The sequence below is a fragment of the Mustela nivalis genome (assembly GCF_964662115.1).
Source record: "Mustela nivalis genome assembly, chromosome: 2".
In the NCBI taxonomy this organism is placed as follows: Eukaryota; Metazoa; Chordata; class Mammalia; order Carnivora; family Mustelidae; genus Mustela; species Mustela nivalis.
The window spans coordinates 72,110,717-72,130,102 of NC_139021.1; the positions used below are offsets into that span (position 1 = coordinate 72,110,717).

Below are 19,386 nucleotides of genomic sequence, written 5' to 3' on the forward strand. Positions count from 1 at the left end.
CATGGATAGCAAGAGCATTGACAAATCCCTAGGAACTTCATATACAGGATGCAGTTTCTGAATTATTTATATTAACAATATTTTGTTTATAAAAAATTTTACCTCAGGGAGAATAAACATCTCTTTCAATTCAACAACTCTTCTCATGTAACACATTGATAGGAATACAGATTTCTTTTTAAACCTAATCATTTCTAGTATTTTTTACAAGGTGAATGAACAAGTCTTTGTGATTTTGCAGGGAACCCCCTGGGAAATCACAAATAAAGTTTTAGGTGCAAAAGATATCCTGTAAGTTTTACTCTTTTTTTTTCCCCCGATACTGAGAGCTTGGTTTGGGGATGACGAAAATAAATTTTATTGGAGGAAATTTGGACTTGATTAAGATAAGATCATGGGTACCTGTGAATAATATTAGCTACGTATTTAACTGAAGTGACCAAAGAATTTTGAAATGCACATAGAATGTAACATAATTGTAAAAATATTAACTCTTTCAAAAGTGAAGCTTCTTTGTTCTTCTCTTTTTTTTCTTGTTTTTAAAAATAATACCAGATGTAATAAAGTCAACACAAAGCACAGAAAGTTACTCTGATAAGACAATCTTTGTTATGTAAGCAAATAACACAGAAAGATTAACCCTTCATATCATAATGAAAGCAATAAACAGTAAACCAAGGAATCAATCCCATCAACACTGAGCAAACTTTGCCAAGCTATTAAGGCATTCCATAGCTTTTCAGACTCACTTATTATAAACCAAGGCAAATAAAATTTACATTCCAAGCTTTGTTTTTCATTGTGCTTTTTAGTATTCTACAACATACTGGGACCTTAGGACAAATCTTGCAAGACCATGAGAACTAATTTTATAAGAAACAGAATACAAGGCTTTCACCATTACTACCTTCAAATGAACCAATAAATAAGCATTTTTTAAAGTTCTCCATTTTAATTGACAATACAGTTAAAAATCAGTAGACATAACCCACATGAACAAACTCTTTGGTGTCCTTGATAAATCGTCAGGATGTAAATGGGTCTAAAGAACCAAAAAAAAAAAAAAAAAAAAAGAGGAACAGTAACAAAGAAGTACTGTGTTAGGGAAAAAATTATTATTTCCCTTGAAAATAGAAGTACATATATTGTTATATTTTCTCTGTTACTATTGATCCTAGTAGTCTCAATCAACAATACTGATGATAATTTTTTTCAGTGTTCCAACATTCATTGTTTATGCACCACACCCAGTCTTCCATGCAATATATGCCCTCCTTAATACCCACCACCAGGCTCACCTGTCCCCCCATCCCTCTCTCCTCCAAAACCCTGTTTGTTGCTCAGAGTCTGCAGTCTCTCTTGGTTTGCCTCCCCCTCTGTTTTCCCCCAACTCACTTCTCTCCATCTCTCAATGTCCTCTGTGTTATTCCTTATGCTCCACAAGTAAGTGAAACCATATGATAATTGACTCTCTCTCTCTCTCTGCTTGACTTATTTCACTCAGCATATTTTCCAGTCCCGTCCATGTTGATACAAAACTTAGGTATTCAACCTTTCTGATGGCTGCATAATATTCCATTGTATATATGCACCATATCATCTTTATCCATTTGTCTGTTGAAGGGCATCTTTGGAGAAAGGGGAACCATTTTACACTGTTGGTGGGAATGCAAGTGGGTGCAGCCACTTTGGAAAACAGTGTGAAGAGTCCTCAAAAAATTAAAAATAGAGCTATCCTATGACCCTGAAATTACACTATTGGGTATTTACCCCAAAGATACAGATGTAGTGAGGAGAAGGGCCATATGTACCCCAATATTCATAGCAGCAATGGCCACAATTGTGAAACTGTGGAAAGAACTAATGATTTTTTTTAAAAGAAGCCTTTAATTTTTTTTTCAGTGTTTGAAAAGTCATTGTCTATGCACCACACCCAGTGCTTTATGCAATACATGCCCTCCATAATACCCACCACCATGCTCACCCAACCTCCCACACCCTCCCCTCCAAAACCCTCAGTTTTTTCCTTCAGAGTCCACAGTCTCTCATGGTTTGTCTCCCCCCACCAATTTCCCCCAGCTCACCTCTCCTCTCCATGTCCCAATGTCCTCCATGTTATTCCTTATGCTCCACAAGTAAGTGAAACTATATGGTACTTGACTTATTTCACTCAGCATAATCTCTTCCAGTCCCGTCCATGTTGCTACAAAAGTTGGGTATTCATCCTTTCTGATGGAGGCACAATGCCCATTGTGCATTATGGACCATAACTTCTTTATCCATTCATCTGTTGAAGGGCATCTTGGTTCTTTCCAGTTTGGCAACTGTGGCCATTGCTGCTACAAACATTGGGATACAGAGGGCCATTCTTTTCACCACATCAGTATCTTTGGGGCAAATACCCAGTAGTGCAATTGCAGGGTCATGGGGAAGCTCTATGTTTAATTTCTTAAGGAATCTCCACACTGTTTTTCAAAGGGGCTGCACGCAGTTGCATTCCCACCAATAGTGTAAGAGGGTTCCCCTTTTTTCACATCCTCTCCAACACTTGTTGTTTACTGTCTTGTTGATTTTGGCCATTCTAACTTGTGTAAGGTGGTATATCTCAATGTGGCTTTGATTTGAGTCTCCCTGGTAGCCAATGATATTGAACATTTTTTCATGTGTCTGATAGCCATTTGTATGTCTTCTTTGGAGAATTGTCTGCTCATGTCTTCTGCCCATTTTCTGACATGATTATCTGTTTTGTGTGTGTTGAGTTTGAGGAGTTGTTTACAGATCTTAGATCTCAGCCCTTTGTCTGTAGTGTCATTTGCGGTTCTCTTCTCCCATTCCGTGGGTTGCCTCTTTGTTTTGTTGACTGTTTCCTTTGCTGCGCAGAAGCTTTTGATTTTGATGAAGTCCCAAAGTTCACTTTCACTTCTGTTTCCTTTGCCTTTGAGGACATGTCTTGAAAGAAGTTGCTGTGGCCGATAATGATAACTTTTAACCTAAGTAACTGACTTCTATTTCACAGAGAAAATTTGGTCATGGATAATGGAGAACAGTCTGTCACAAATCAGCATTTTAGCTACAAGCAGAACTCATAAATATACATAACACAACTTTATATAGACACATGCTTGCCACAGCCTAATACACATTCTAAAAGTGGCAGAACTTAACCAAAGATAAAGCCTATCTGTAGCATATTAAAAGCAAAAGCATATAAACATAAAAGTGTGCTCAGTCATCACTGTTTCTGTGTTCTTACTTAGAAATGATTTAGGTATTCACTGATTAGCTATTTTAATTAATCTAAGGTCTCAAGTTCCCAAGATCTTTTGTTTTTAATAATTGAGATATAATTTATATACCATAGAATTCCCCATTTAACATGCAAAACAATTCAGTCAGTTTTCGTATATTTGCAAGATTGTACAACCATCACCATTAACCAATTCCAGAATATTTTCATCACTCCCAAAGAAAACCCATCCCCTTTCCCCCACTCTCAGAGATTGCTAATATACTTATTGTATGTCTATATGTTTTACCTATTCTGTACATTTCATATAAATGGAATCCTACAACATATGACCTTTTGTTTCTGGCTCCTTTCAGTCAGCATGATGTTTTCAAGGTTCACCCAGGGTGCCATATATATCATATATATCAGTATTTCCTTCCTTTTTATGGCCAAATAATATTCCATTTTATGAATATATCACATTATGTATACCTCCATCAGTTGATGGATATATGGGTTTTTTCTACTTTGGGCTATTAATAACACTGCTATGAATGTATGTGTACAAGTCTTGATATGAACATATGATTGGATTTTCTGGAATGGAACGTAGGAGTTGGAGTTTCTAGATCATATGATAACTCTACATTTAATTGTTGAAGAAAAACAAAACTATTTTCCACAGCAGCTGCATTATTTTGCATTCATATTAGCAATGTCTGAGAGTTCCTATTTTTCTACATTCTCACAAATGGTCATCATTATCTGCCTTTGAATATAGCCACCTCAATGTTTGTGAAGTGGTATTTCATTGTGGTTTTTAATTGCAATCCCCTAGTAACTAAAGATGTTAAGCATCTTTTTCATGTACTTACTGGTCATTTGTATATATTTATTAAATGTCTATTCACATCCCTTCCCCATTTTTCAATTCATTATTTGTCTTTTTATTGTTAAGTTCCCTAAAGATCTTAGAAATTCAAGCTGGCATACTAGAAAACACAATTCCTATGGAAATAAGGTGTTTTCTAGTATGCCAGGTGTTTCAAGATAGTGTGTTGAATGTTAATGAATTTTAAATACATAAAATCACATTTTTATAACCAATCTGTATAGGTTTACAGAAAGCATACCCAAATAGAATTTAAAAAGCACTTTTATATTATATTTAACATTGGTAAATTAAAGTAAATATCGCTGTTGTTTATCATACCAAAATAACTCAACTAGTCATATTTGCCAAAATTTTATCTTAATTATATGAACTTGGATTCTTAAAATGTTTCTTAGTTTCTGTATGAGCATCTTAAAAAATTATAGCACATTGGAAGTATTATTCAAATTCTGTACATTCTTGGAATCTGAGGAATATCCAAAGTACATATTTCTCTCTATAAGTTCATTGGAATAGAGCTCCTTTATTTTTCTATTTACTCTTTCTGTCTTTTAGCATCAGGAGCATATTCTCCTCCTTCTGCCTTTATGAGTAGTCTGACAATGAAACATTGCTGCCTGCCTGACTTCCCTCATTCCTCACAGCTTTTCTTTCTTAGGACAGCTTCCATTCCCTATTTTCCTGATCTTTGTTGTATCAGAAACTCCTCCTCTATGTAGTCTTTTTTTTTTTTTAAAGTGTTGTTTATATCTGAGCCTTTTCTGTCATTGCTTTGTTTCCATGCTTACTTGTTTTTTTTTCTTTTTTCACCTCCCACTGCCATAGGTAAATGGATGGAAGGGTATTTCTTCAATCATTTGCTTAAATATTGCTTTAGATTTTATTCTAATCAAACTTTCTTAATCTCGCTTCATGCTCCATCTGTCTCAAATTTCTCTTAATTTTCATTAAAACACTTAATGTTACAAATGGTATAACACAAACATCCATTCTCTGTCATTTGAAATAATATTTAAAGTATTTTTTATTTACTATTTTTCCCTACCTTCTTTCTTCAGGAGAGCCTTGGAGACTGGTATCAGGAAGGAAGGGGAGCCAGGAGGGAGAAGAGAAGGGAAGGAGGGACAGAAGAGAACAAAAAGACAAAGAGAAGGAAAAAGAAGGGAAGTCTCTTTTGCTGTTTCAGCAGACCAAACTCCTTGTTCCCACCTTCCTGCATTAAAATACTTTGGCTTTGCTCCATAAATTTTGTAAAACATCTTTGTGACATAATTACAAGTGTTTAAAAATGTAATAATAGGTTTGTCCATCTATAAAGCTTGTTCCTCAAATTGTTCTTTCATCTGAGTGAGCAAGATTCTCTTTGTAAGAGACCTAGCCAAGGACAAGGGGAAGTCTGGAGTTCTAAAAAAGGGCTTCCCTGACAGCTGAAAGGTCCCGTGAGTACTGGGCTAAAAGGCAAGCCAACAGCTTTGTTGTTAATGGATGTTAATTGTGGACCCAACAGAACTCTAGGCACTACGGACTGTGAAGATGTACACAATAGAGTTCCTGCTCTTGAGCAGTTTATAGTAAATGGTGCTACTGAATTTAGTGTGAATACACACTAGAACATAAGGGTATATAAGAATGAATGTATCAGTGCTAGGAAGGTGAGGACTATGAACAGACATGGGATTAGAACAGTTTCATAAATGAAACTGACTTGAACTGTGTCTGGAAGGGATAGAAGGACTGGCTGGATTGAGGACATGAAGGCTGGAGAGAGGTGATCATTATTATCAAAGAAATATAAACCTTGGTGGTTGTATAGTCTTTTAAGCCTTGCCGGTCTTGAAAACTCTTTATTTCTCCATCCATTTTGAATGTCAGTCTTGCTGGATAAAGTATTCTTGGCTGCATGTTCTTCTCATTTAGTGCCATGAATATATCTTGCCAGCCTCTTCTGGCTTGCCAGGTCTCTGTGGACAGGTCTGACGTTATTCTGATGGGCTTCCCTCTGTAAGTAAGGAGCCTCTTTGCCCTGGCGGCTTTCAAGAGATTATACCCACAATTATAGTTCCTCAATTTGACTATCAGGTGTTGTGATGTTTTTTTAGAATGTATAATCTTGGGTGGAGACCGTTCAGCTTCTAGTACATAAACGCTGGTTCCATTCGCGAGATTGGGAAAATTTTCATGAAGAACTTGTTCCACTATATCTCCTAGACTTCTTTCTTTCTCCTCTCCTTCAGGGATTCCAATAATTCTGATGTTGGAACGCTTCATGGCATCATTTATTTCCCTGATTCTGTTTTCGTGGTTTCTAAGCTGTTTGTTCCAGGCTTCCTTCTGATCCTTTCTCTCTGTTTGTCTTCCAGATCACTATTCTATCTTCTGTCTCACTTACCCTAGCTTTAAGAGAGTTTAGATTAGATTGGAACTCATTGAGAGCATTGTGAACTTCCTCCCTGGTAGCTTTAAGCTCTGCCCTAACATTGTGAACATCCTGTCTGGTCGCTTTTCGGCCCTAATCAATTCTGTTTGGTCATCCATGGCTTTCTCCAACCTAGCTATTGCCTGGATAATTGTTAGCCTGAATTCTCTTTCCGACATATTGTCTATGTTGGTAGCCATTAGCTCTGCTGCAAAAGGTCCATCATCATTAGCCCTCAGGGAGATTCAAATTAAAACCACATTGAGATACCACCTTACACCAGTTAGAATGGCCACTATTAATAAAACAGGAAACAACATGTGTTGGAGGGGATGTGGAGAAAGGGGAACCCTCTTAGACTGTTGGTGGGAAGGCAAGTTGGTGCAGCCTCTTTGGAGAACAGTGTGGAGATTCCTCAAGAAATTAAAAATAGAGCTTCCCTATGACCCTGCAATTGCACTCCTGGGTATTTACCCCAAAGATACAAATGTAGTGAAAAGAAGGGCCATCTGTACCCCAATGTTTATAGCAGCAATGGCCATGGTCACCAAACTATGGAAAGAACCAAGATGCCCTTCAACAGATGAATGGATAAGGAATATGTGGTCCATATACACTATGGAGTATTATGCCTCCATCAGAAAGGATGAATACCCAACTTTTGTAGCAACATGGACAGGACTGGAAGAGATTATGCTGAGTGAAATAAGTCAAGCAGAGAGAGTCAATTATCATATGGTTTCACTTATTTGTGGAGCATAACAAATATCATGGAGAACAAGGGATGTTAGAGAGGAGAAGAGAGTTGGGATAAATTGGAAGGGGAGATGAATCACGAGAGACTATGGACTCTGAAAAACAATCTGAGGGGTTTGAAGTGGCAGGGTGTGGGAGGTTGGGGTACCAGGTGGTGGGTATTATAGAGGGCACGGATTGCATGGAGCACTGGGTGTGGTGAAAATATAATGAATACTGTTTTTCTGAAAATAAATAAATTGAAAAAAAAAAAGACATTTAAAGCAACCCAGAGGAAGGAAAAGATAATACAGAATATTAAGGAAATATTGAAGAAGATAAAAGTGGAAACATTCTCAAGGGCCTTGAATGCCAGACTGAGGACGGTGAATGTCCCTCTCTTTATCCTGTCTTGACATAAAGAAGGACAGTAATTTCTGAAGAGGACTTCTTTGTCTAAGCTACAGCCTGAGTTGCAATGGTCTTGTTCCTACCTATACTCCCACCACCACCCTTTTCTTGCTACAGCTGTTTCCTTCTCATATTTGCTTTAAATGTTCACTTCCTCATAACACCCTGTACATGTAATCTACTCCCCTTTAATGTTCCATCATAGCATCTCTGACTTGTTTTCATATAATTAATTCAACCATCAAGTGCAACTCTATGTTTACTTATCTGCCCAGCTCCTCTGGCAGTAGTACCAAGTGTCACAAACTCAAGGTCCACATTCTCTGTATTTGCTTACAATGTTTTCTTGATAATAATGGCCACCTTTCTCCACCCCTTCTTATCTCAGTCCAGCCAAATCTTTCCTTCCCTTCCAAACCCAGCTCAGGCCAGTCTCATCCACAAAATTGTTCCAGCCCATTTCTGTCCACAGTACATCAAGAAGAGGAGAAGGCGGGCGCCTGGGTGGCTCAGTGGGTTAAGCCGCTGCCTTTGGCTCAGGTCATGATCTCAGGGTCCTGGGATCGAGTCCCGCATCAGGCTCTCTGCTCAGCAGGGAGCCTGCTTCCTCCTCTCTCTCTCTCTGCCTGCCTCTCTGCCTACTTGTGATCTCTCTCTGTCGAATAAATAAATAAAATCTTAAAAAAAAAAAAAAAGAGGAGAAAGCCAACACTGCCATGAAACATCAACTTTGTAAGCAGTCAAAAAATAGGAAGTAACCCTAGGAAAGAAAGGAATAGGAGAAACAATGTCTCCAGTCACAGAAAGAAGAGTTTCAAACAGGGGTGGTAAATAGCCTTAGAAAACATGCAAATACGTAGTGACAACAGAGGGCTTCTCACTTAGAAATAACCATGGATCTTTAAGAGACAGTTTCATTGGGGTTGTAGAGATGGAAAACATATTGTCAGGGTTAAGAGTGTGCTTTTGAGAAGCCTGAAAAAAGAAAGGGGTCAGCTTGCATTTAAGGAACGGAGAAATATGGAGAGTTAACAAGAGAAAGATTAAAAACATAGGGTCAAGAAGAGATGGCTGATGGTGCTGAAAAAGCCTGTTGCAAGGGAATCATTAGCAATGCATTGTTAAAGGAAGCTTCAGAACATTCCTCACAGAATTGCCAAGACTGCATAAGGCAACAACCTAGCATCACATTTGCTAATTCCTCACATGTTGGAACAATAGCAAAAAGCCATAAAAGAGACCTGACAAGCAATAGGTCTATGTTAATAAGACATTGAAGAATGAGCATGAAACTGCAATGGGAGGGTTTTCTGTATCACAAAGCCCCGCCGTACCCATTTATCTTCTTTCTCTTCCAGATATCTTTACAAAAATTAATCTACATGGCTCTCATTCACATACATAAGAAAAGGTTTTGCACAATTTTTCCCTACACCATCATATAATTTCAGATATGGAAGGTACATTAAAAATATCTAATCTACAATTCAATAAGAAAAAAACCAAAGAATCCAATTTAAAAATGGGCAGAAGAGCTGAATAGACATTTCTTCAAAGAAGACATATAGATGACCAAGAGACACATGAAAAGATGCTCACCATCATTAACCACGAGAAAAATGCACATCCAAACCACAATGAGATGTCACCTTACACCGGTCAGAATGGCTATTATCAAAAACACAAGAAATAACAATTGTTGGCAAGCATGTGGCAAGAAGGGAACGCTCATAGTGTTGGTGGGAACGTAAATTGATACAGCCACTATGGAAAAGAGTATGGAGGTTCTTGAAAAAATTAAAAATAGGATTACTCTACCACCCAGTAATTGCACTGGTAGGTATATACCCCCCAAATACAAAAACACAAATTCAGAAGGATACATGCACCACTAATGTTTATTGCAGCATTATTTACAACAGCCAAACCATGGAAGCTGTCCAAGGGCCCATCAATAGATGAATGGATAAAAAAGATGTGAGCCATAAAAGGAATGAAATCTTTCCATTTGCAACAACATGGATGGAGCTAGAGAGCATTATGCTAAGTGAAATAAGTCAGTCAGAGAAAGACGTATACCGTATGATCTCATTCATATATGGAATCTAAGAAACAAAGCACTGAATAATTTGTATAGAATTACTGAATCACTATATTGTACACCTGAAACTAACATAACACTGTATGTTAGCTATACTGGAATTAAAATAAAAAACACAATATAAGAAAAGAAATGAAGACACTAAGTCGAAAAGTATGTATACCCCTATGTTCATTGTAGCATTATTTACAATAGCCATGATATGGAAGCAACCAAGGTGTCCATTGATAAATAAATGAATAAAGAATATGTGGATATATATCCAACAGTAATAACTTGAGCATAAAAAATAATGAAATCTGGGCACCTGGGTGGCTCAGTTGGTTAAACAACTACCTTTGGCTCAGGTCATGATCCCGGAATCCCAGGATCCAGTTCCACACTGGGCTCCCAGCTCTCTGGGGAGTCTGCTTCTCCCTCTGACCTTCTCCCTTCTCATGCTTTCTCTCACTCTCTCTCTCAAATGGATAAATACAATATTTTTAAAAGATGAAATCTTGCCATTTGTGACATTAATGGACCTAGAAGATATTATGCTCAGTGAAATAAGTCAGACAGAGAAAGACAAATGCTCTATGTCGATTCTAAAAAACAAAACAAAACAAACAAAACCAGATTCAGATAAACAGAACAGACTGATGGTTTCCAGAGGAGAGGAGGATTTGGTGGTGGAGGGAGGTGGAGTGAAATAGGTGGAGGGGATCAAGAGGTACCATCTTGTAGTTATAAAATAAATAAGCCATGGGGACATAAGGACTAATCTTTATAGTCCTTATAGTCCAGAAGGACTATAGTCAATAATACTATATTAGCTTTGTATGGTGACAGATGGTAACTAGACTAATTGTGATAATTTCATAACATATATGAATGTTGAATCACTAGATTATACATAGGAAACTAATACAATATTGTATGTCAACTAAACTTTAATAAAAATTTATCTATTCATGGACAACAATGGACCCAAATCAAGATGACATTTTCCTTTCCCAATTGTAGTTTCCTTTTGTTTCTCTGCAGGGCAATAATAATTTCTTTTTAAAAAGTTCACTCTTCAACTAAAATATGACAAAGACATAGTCGATAAATAGAAATTCTCATCTTTCCATCTCTAAATCTTCCACGAGTTTAATAATTCACTCCTCCTCAGTGCCTTAAAAATGGGCATTCGAGTTTATCTTCGAATCCATCTGTAAAGCCATTCTCTTCTCCTCCCACTTACTAAATGGACTCCATTTATCACTCATTTTATGGGAGCTTATCTACTCCAGGAGAAGTTTGATCAGATAACCCGGTCCTTAGAAAACCAGAGGAAGATTGTTAGGAATGACTTCTATTGTTTGAGAACTTCTCTTTGATCTGAAATATTGAGGGAGGCTATAGGATGTACCCCTGGGTCTCTTGTGTTTTTGATAGTCCAGGAAATGATTACCCTGTTTCAGAGTCTGGAGAGCCTTTGCTGAACATGCTCACTGGATCCCATTCTTCAGAATGATTTGAGGATGAGCTTAATCCCCAGCCAGAGACTGAACATTCCTAGTTTAATGTTGTGATAGAATATGACAGATTTATACATTATTCTGACATAATAAAATGCAAAGAGATGAAGTGTTTTATTTACACAGTAACCTCTTATTTCAACAGTTCAGTCATGGTTACATAGGCTCTCTTGGCCTTGTCAGAAATGGCCTCAGGATGCATGGCCATGCCTTGCAGAGCAGCCTCACCCCTTCAAAGACAGGAGATCCAGGCTTTAAAGTCATGAAGGAAAAAAATGACAATACAAACAAACAAGAAACAAAACCAGGAGACCTGGGACCATCCACTGCTCTAGGGCCTCCATCTTCCTCTGTTTGGATACAGAAGTCACAGAATAAATGTTGAATGAACCCCTTTTCAGGTTTGTCATTCATTCAACAAACATGGCTGATCATTGCTTCAGCAAACGTGTTCCCTCTAGTAGATATAAGGAAGTGACATAAAGGTGAAAGGGGGTGCTGTACTGCACTCAAGGAGAAGGCAGCCTTGGGAGGAAACCACACAAATACTTAAATTTGATGTGCTATGCCCTTCAGTAGACAACACACTGGTTATTAGAGAGGGGGACACAGAGAAGAGATTAAACTAACCTTGGGGTAGTCAAAAAAGCTTTAGAGAATCATTCTAACTGAAAATCATTACAGCTCTCTTACACCAAACTTATGATTTCAGTAGAGAAGATAAGGAAAGATATGGTACTTTCTCTTCTAACCAGTGTTCTGGACGTAATATTGGAGGGCACAGAATCCTTGGCTATGAATCTTTGGGAAATTTGAAAAGTGTGTGATCGTATAGAGAGATGCTGGCTCCCACACTGTTCCAAAATAAGACCAGGCCTTTGCATGGGGCGAAATGGGAGTCACCCTAGATAACACCATTCTTAGCAAAGTATGTCCTTCCAGATGGGTTTTCTGGTATATCTGGATAGGAGCACGTAGATGAAAAAAACACCTTCTTCATCACCAACATGGAGAAAATGACGAGATGGTTTGCTCCAAGGTTTTTTGGGATCTAGCACCACATCGGGCTCCCTGTTCGGCAGGAAGCCTGTTTCTTTCCTCTGCCCCTGCTTGTGTTCCCTCTCTCGTGGTGTCTCTCTCTCTCTGTCAAATAAATAAAATCTCTAAAAAAGGAAGGAAGGGAGGGAGGGAGAAAAAGAAAAGAAAGAAAAAGAAATGCAGAATCTTGGGCCCCAGCCCCAAATGATTTCATCAGAAGGGGCAGCTTAACAGGATGCACAGGTGATTAGATTTGTATGCATGTTAAAGTTTGAGAAGCCCCACTCTAGACCAGCATGGTGGCTGAACATTGGAATCACCTGAATATCCTTTTAAAGCACTGATCCCACCCCCAGGAATTCTGATTTAAATGGTCTGGTTTCCTAAGTGATTCCAAATGTGAGTGAAGGTAGTAAAGCACACGGGAGCCTCTTGTTCCCTATAAGAACCTCTGAAATCGAAGCAGGTCTGAGTGTTGCTGACATGGAATGGATATGGAGAGCTCCCAGAAATCCAGCGAACCTGCTGCCCCTTCTCATACAGGTAGGAGCTGGGACCAAGCCTGGCTCTTCAGATTCAGGGGCCTGACCTTATCCTTGCTCCTATACTCATGAAGGCTACTCACCAAACATCTTAGTATGTGGAATCCAGGTAGAAATTCATTATGGGAGCTCAGAACATTAAGTCCAGAATGTTCTATGTATGCCTAAGTGTTTTGCTCATCCTCAAGCAAATCATTTGTGTTCAGGATAGGGTCCTGTGCCATAGAACGTAATAAAAGGAGAAAGGCTGTCCAAGAAAGTTAGGGGCCTAAAGTCGTAAAGCAAGAAACAAACAAAAAAACCCGAAAGAAGTTATCCAAAGGAAGCAGCACCCAGTGAACCCCAGCCATGAGTCAGCACAGGGGAGGCCCAGCCCCTTCTAGGGGAGCCTGGTTAAGGATCAGGCTCAGCTGCTGGGCTGGGCTGTGTGTGCTGCTGCTTCTCGTCCCAACACCAAGTTTTAATAGCAACTTCCCTTCTTCGGCTGCTTAAACTTTTTTTTCCCCCTGTGGCTGGAAAGAAGTGTCACATTTTACTCACTCCCCAGCCTTTGTCCCCACCCCCTCCCAGAGAAGGTTTGCGCATGTGGAGGGGGCCCTGTGAGCCACCTCCAGCCTCCAGTGACTGCTGTAAGAGAACTTTCAGCTCCTCTCCCTGCAACACTATGAAGTGCCTCAGGAAGCCCAGGACTCCGACAGCTGCTTTTCTGCCTCTTTGCCTGCTTTTTTGGGAGATTCTGCAAGCAGGGCATGGCCACCTTTATAACAACAGCTATGCTGGGTGAGTAGAGTGATTTTCGTTTCCTGTGTGTCTTTTAGTTGGATAAGGGGGCTGCTTTGCTCCTGAGTCTGCCTCGGATTTTTTTTTCTCATCTGTGATTTTTGTGTGAATCTATACACTTCGCCCTCACCTAAAGTAAAGTGTGTGTGCGGTTCCCAGCTCTTGGGTCGAGCTCGCTGAGAGAACGTGGCGGTCACAAGTCTAGCTTTTCACACTATTTATAGTGTGCCATCATCCACTGTGAGCCAGTGTTGAATGGGATTCTGTCCTTGGCGTGGCCAGTATTTACAGTACCCGCGTAAGAAGGATGCTGTTGTACCATGTGAATTATGACCTGAAAACTAGAGCTTCTCCTTCAGGATTATAGACAGAAAGGGTTGAAATTCATCAGTGATTAAGACCAGAGTGTGTGTGTGTGTGTGTGTGTGTGTGTTAGCCTGCATTGTGGTTATTAGAAAGATTTTTAAATCTGAGCCATGCAAATGAGCCAGCTTAAAATAAGCCGAATAAAAGGAGCCAACAGTAAAATTGGGTGTTTTTTCCGGAAGGAAAGAATGTAGAAGGGGAAAAAACAATTAGTTCCCCCTTGACCCGTGTCTGTAGCTTAGGGTACCTTGTGTTTGCCTTTCTTAAGGAGGCACAGGACTGCAAAGGAAGCAGTGTGCGACTCTGCACCTCTTCTCCCAAAGGCTTGCTGTGGACTCTACAGCATTTGTTTTACTCAGATTTGCAGGGGGTCGTTCTTTGAATCTGGAAATTAGGGCATTACTGCATTTTAAATCAGGAAGAACCTTAATAGCTCATCTAATTCACTTGCTTTTTATAGAGGAGGAAAACCAGGGTCTTAAATCTTTATCTTTCTGTAACAATCAACTGAGGAAAACTTTCCCCTAGGTGTGTCCAGTTTGTTATGGCACAGTTGTTCTTACTAGAAATAATGTAAAGAAGAACTTATATGTATGACCCTGGAAAGAGAAATACTTCCCTTTTGTCTCTGAAAGAATCTAGTGCTGGGGTGCCTGGGTGGCTCAGTGGGTTGGGCCTCTGCCTTCGGCTCAGGTCATGATCTCAGGGTCATGCTTCCCCTACCCCCTTTGCCTGCCTCTCTGCCTACTTGTGATCTCTCTCTGTTCAATAAATAAAATTAAAAAAAATAATAAAGTATCTAGGCCCTGCCTTTATGGTTTCTCCTGAATATGGTGCTTACAGAAAAAACTTAAACAAAACAATGCAAAAAACCTGTCCTCAGTTTTGGGGACAATAAGATGGGGGAGGAGGCACTGGTGGAGATAAAGGCTAAAGATGGTAATACAATCTTGATTTTTTCCACTCCTGTGTTCTAGGGAGAAAGAGAAAGGGGCGAACATCAGAAGGGTTGCTTTTCAGTCTCCTAAACACACAGGGTTCAAGCTTCACATCTTGTCGTTCATCGTGCCTTTGGAGGTTTGGACAAGGGAGCCATGTTTCATGACTGGTATTGGCCCCACTGTGGACTTTACAGACTCTCCTGTCTGGTGTCAGGATGTGATAATCAGGTTTAGACACACCCGTGTGACCTAGGACCACACTGCTCCACTCAGCTGGGGCCCTGTTCTTAATTATTTCAGTGTGTGGTGCTTGATGATGACCAAGTTAGCAGACCTGCTTCAGCAGAGCAGGTGCAGGCACTTAGCTAAGCACCACATAGAGGAAACACCACCAATGGCAGGAAATTTTTCCTTCTAGAATTTGCTGCAACTGGAACTTCTCTGGAGGAAGCTGCACTATTTTTCTGTTCTGCTATGAAAGCATTAATTGCTGTTTTCCCTTTGGCTGAGACATAATAAGTCAGTCCCAAATGTATAAATTACCGGATGTCTGAAAATTGGAGAAAAAAAGCTGAAACATTTGAGAAACTGAAGATCGCTTTACCTGTCCATCACTGTAAAAGCCTAGAGCTTCTTTAAAACTGGAAGTGTCTGAGCACATTCCCACCAGAAATGGGGGATTTTAACTTCATCTTACTAAGTAGGCCATTCTCTCATCACGAAAGACAGAAATGCTGCTTATGTTTGGGATTCCTTTGCTGGCTTCCCTCAGGGACTACTTTCTGCATGTCTCGTTCTTGAGTGGATGAGAACCTGATGGTATGACATGGTGGCATAGTTACTTCATGTGATCTTTTTTGCCAATTCAAGATTAAAATTCTAAACCACCTCACTTTTTCTCCTTTAATAGGTTTAGGCTTTGTTAGTTATGGAGCAGCCCCATTTCTTGCATTTTGGTAAAAACAATTTTGTAGGTCTTTATCAACAATATAATGCAGTTTTGGGTATCCCCATTTTACAGTTAAGCTAAATGAAGTACAACTGGGTAACCCAACCCCAGAGCTAACTAACCCAAGGTCATTGTAAGGGCACAGTTGGGATTCTAACCTGGCTCTGTTTGACTGGACAAACTACTTCCTATTCTGTCATTCGTTTAAGATACAGAAGATAATTGGTCTTAAGGAAAACTGAAGGTTTAATCCTGTTTGGGGAACTGATAGTTTCAGGGTAACAAAGAAGTGGATTATGTAGCTAAAACTGGAAATCTAATTGTGGTTCTCATCTCTAGGTGATGAGTCACTGATGGTCAATCCTCATTAGAAAAGCAGGCAGACAACACAAGGGATAGAAAGTGGAAGATGGGTAAAAACAAAGTAGCACAGAAACTGACCATGGGTGTGTGCCTTCATTCATTCAACAACTAATAATACTCTGTGCCAAGAACATTAACAACAGAGTCCATGCCCTCTGACAGCTTGGTTTAGTAAATAACCCCACACATAACATTAGTAGACAATGTGTAAATGTTGGGTGGAATGAAGAGACCATGAGGATTGATTAGTGAGCTCTGAACCAAGAAAGGAGGAGTGGAAATCTATTCCAGGCCTCGCCTGTTCTGATCACTCAGCCCTTCCATAGCTCAGCTGGGGAGGAGCGTGAACATGCTTCCTGACACTAGGGTTCCTTGTTGGACTTGAGCCCCGTGGTATTGGATGTGCCCACTGAGGACTGGAACACTCCTTCCTCACTCAGCCCTGCACATGCTGAAGACTCATTTCTTGTCACTGTGTGGTCATTTCTCCTTTCAGGGGAGCAACTCTAAGGACTGCCTTTGTCCTGTGACCATAGGTATGTATGTGTAAGGCCACTAGACCACTGGTGCATGCTGAATAGTCCGTGTTCATGCAGTATCCACACCTCCATCCTTCACCCTGTTGCCCCCAACACCCCATACCTCCACCTTGGTTTACTAGTCCTTCATGGAAAAGGGATATGGAGAATTAGGAATGGAAGGAAACCGGGTTTTTTAAGAAGGCTGTTTGGTCCTTAACCTTTAAGCAAAGAGACCCCAAATCAGGATGTGACCTATTGAAAAGCAGACAACTATGAGAAATACAGTGACTCAGAACAGCTTGAACTTCAGGGATGTCATATTTGTTTTCCAGCTTACCACTCTGGCTCTTCTTCTGTCTCTCAACAGCAGCTTTTTATTTTCATCCTCCAATGGTGGCTTCCTTTTAATGTCTAACTTTTAGAAACCCAGAGCTAGAGTTCAAGAACACAGGGTGATCATTGGAATCTGAGTTGTCCTCTATGGCAGTAGTTAAAACTCCTTTCAGGTAAGATGGCTTGAAATCCCTGTTTGCCTGAGACTGGCCCTGTTCTCACCTGCTCTTCTGGCCCAGTAATTGGCAGTACCCCATTTCAGTCTGAGCAAAGTCCTGATGTAGATGGTAAATCATGGATTCAGCCTTATTCCCTGTGTTTCCTTCTTTAATAAGCATTGTTTCAAGTTTTCAGCTACCTTCTTATTTCAAGACTGCAAATTTAGTTCTTTACCATCTTCCTATAAAAAGTCTCCTCCTTGTCCTCTCTTCTCCCTTGCCATAGCCACCAGTCATATCAGTATTTCCTTATCCTAGCCCAAAGTAACATGGCTTTCTCCTAACTGCTCTACCTCTCTACTCCATTCTCGTTCTAATGATCTTACTAAAATAAGCCTTTGCATGTGTTACTCCCTTGCTCAAAAATCTACTTTGGCTTCCTGTTGCTGACTACATCAAATCCAGAATCCTTTGCCTGGCTTTCAAGGCCTCTATAATCAGACTCTCTGGTTCTCCTGTCTCTGTTTCACTCTTCTTCAGCCTTGAGACTCCTCAGTATTCCAGAGAAAGGGAGCACTTCAGCCTTGATCCATCTTTAACAAAAGAACGCAGGTCCCATTCATCATAAGGGCCTAAAGCAAGAATGAGCCATCTCAGATCATGAATGATAGATTGGAATGTGTGAGCTCTAAGGGCATTAGGGAATTATGAAAGATGTACAGTAGGTTTTAAGTTTGGTTTTTGAACCTATTCTTCACAAGTCAGTGTGGTTTATAGAATAGTTCTTCAGTGTTCTCTGGAAAGTTCCTTTGAGCTCTTGGCCCTTATTAATGGGAGAATAACTTAAGTTTTCCTTATGCACTAGCTCAAAGGGCAACTCCTAAGTGCTGATTATCAGGTGTTTATTCCAAAAGCTTTATTCCCCACAATCTGTTCTGTGTGTTGAGGCCTCTCGCTTTGCTTGGTAAAAGCATGCAATGCTGTGGGTCTCCAGGATACATTCTGGGCAATACCGTGAAGCATGATCACTTCCACTTCCTGAAAAGTAGTGAAGGATGTTACTATTCCATAATTTTATATTGTGAAAGCTACAAAAGCATTAGTCTTTTAGTCTGTGTAAATGGAACTGCTGATCAGAAAATGAAGTTGTCTTGTGAACTGTTCTAGTCTTCACTACGATCCCTCAGTAGAAAACTGGTTCATAGGATTAGAATTTGCTTTGCCAAACAAATACCTTTTCTAGTCTACCTCTGGGTGTTAGTTTCTTCATAATAAAGTGGAATGTAGAATATGAAGTTTAAAGTAGCTTGTTCTGGGTAGTATAGGAAATTTCATAAATTATTTTATTAAAGGTTCAAGCAAACTTTAAAATTGCTTCAGCAAAATTACCATCTTCCCAGTGTGCTTTGAAAATAATAAAATATTAGTATTTTTTACTAAGAATACTGTTGGGTTGTGGGTTTGTTGGTTTGTTTTTGTTTGTTCTTTTTCGATAACAATCCCAAATCTCAATGGTTTGAACAAGAAATTTCTTTCTCATGTAGAAATACAAGCGGGTATAGTTGGTAGTGCCAGAGAAATGGACTCTGTCCTGTATCTCTGCCATGCTCAACACTCAACTCTCAAATGTGGTTCAGTGAGTCTAGCTCGTGAGGTCCAGCCAGCAGGACCATGGAAAATGTTGGTCACTCTCCTTTAAGAGAACAGTCCTTCACCTTCACTGCCTATTGGCCAGAGTTAGTTAGATAGATTTGGCTGCATGGGAGGCTATAAAATAATGTCTGGGAATGGTGAGTACTGCTTAGGGGAAACATACTAGGAAATAACTAGCATCTTTTCTCAGTGGTCACTGTGATATTTAATGATCACCAATCTACATTCCCTTCTATTTCATTCTCCTATAGAAGCAATCCATCCAAACGGGCTTTTAGAATTATGTACTGCACAGATTCAAAATGTGCATTTTTATTCTGCAAATGGTATTGAAGTCATAGAATCAGAAAAGAAAGACCACAAAATTAGAGCTCAATCCCTTTCTTTAATACACGAGGAAGCAGAACTCAAAAAAAAAAAAAATGGTTTGCAGAGCTGGTGGAGTGGGACTAA

General features: G+C 39.6%; 1 protein-coding gene across 1 annotated transcript in view; it reads left to right on the forward strand.

Annotated features, from left to right (window-relative positions):
- The first annotated feature begins 13,522 nt into the window (after window positions 1-13,522).
- CPA6 (carboxypeptidase A6) overlaps window positions 13,523-19,386 on the forward strand; it is a 321,211-nt gene continuing 315,347 nt past the window's right edge. The window contains exon 1 of the mRNA XM_082719142.1: window positions 13,523-13,649. Coding sequence (XP_082575268.1) covers window positions 13,534-13,649 — 116 coding nt within the window. The 5' untranslated portion in view covers window positions 13,523-13,533. The remainder of the gene's footprint in view (window positions 13,650-19,386) is intronic.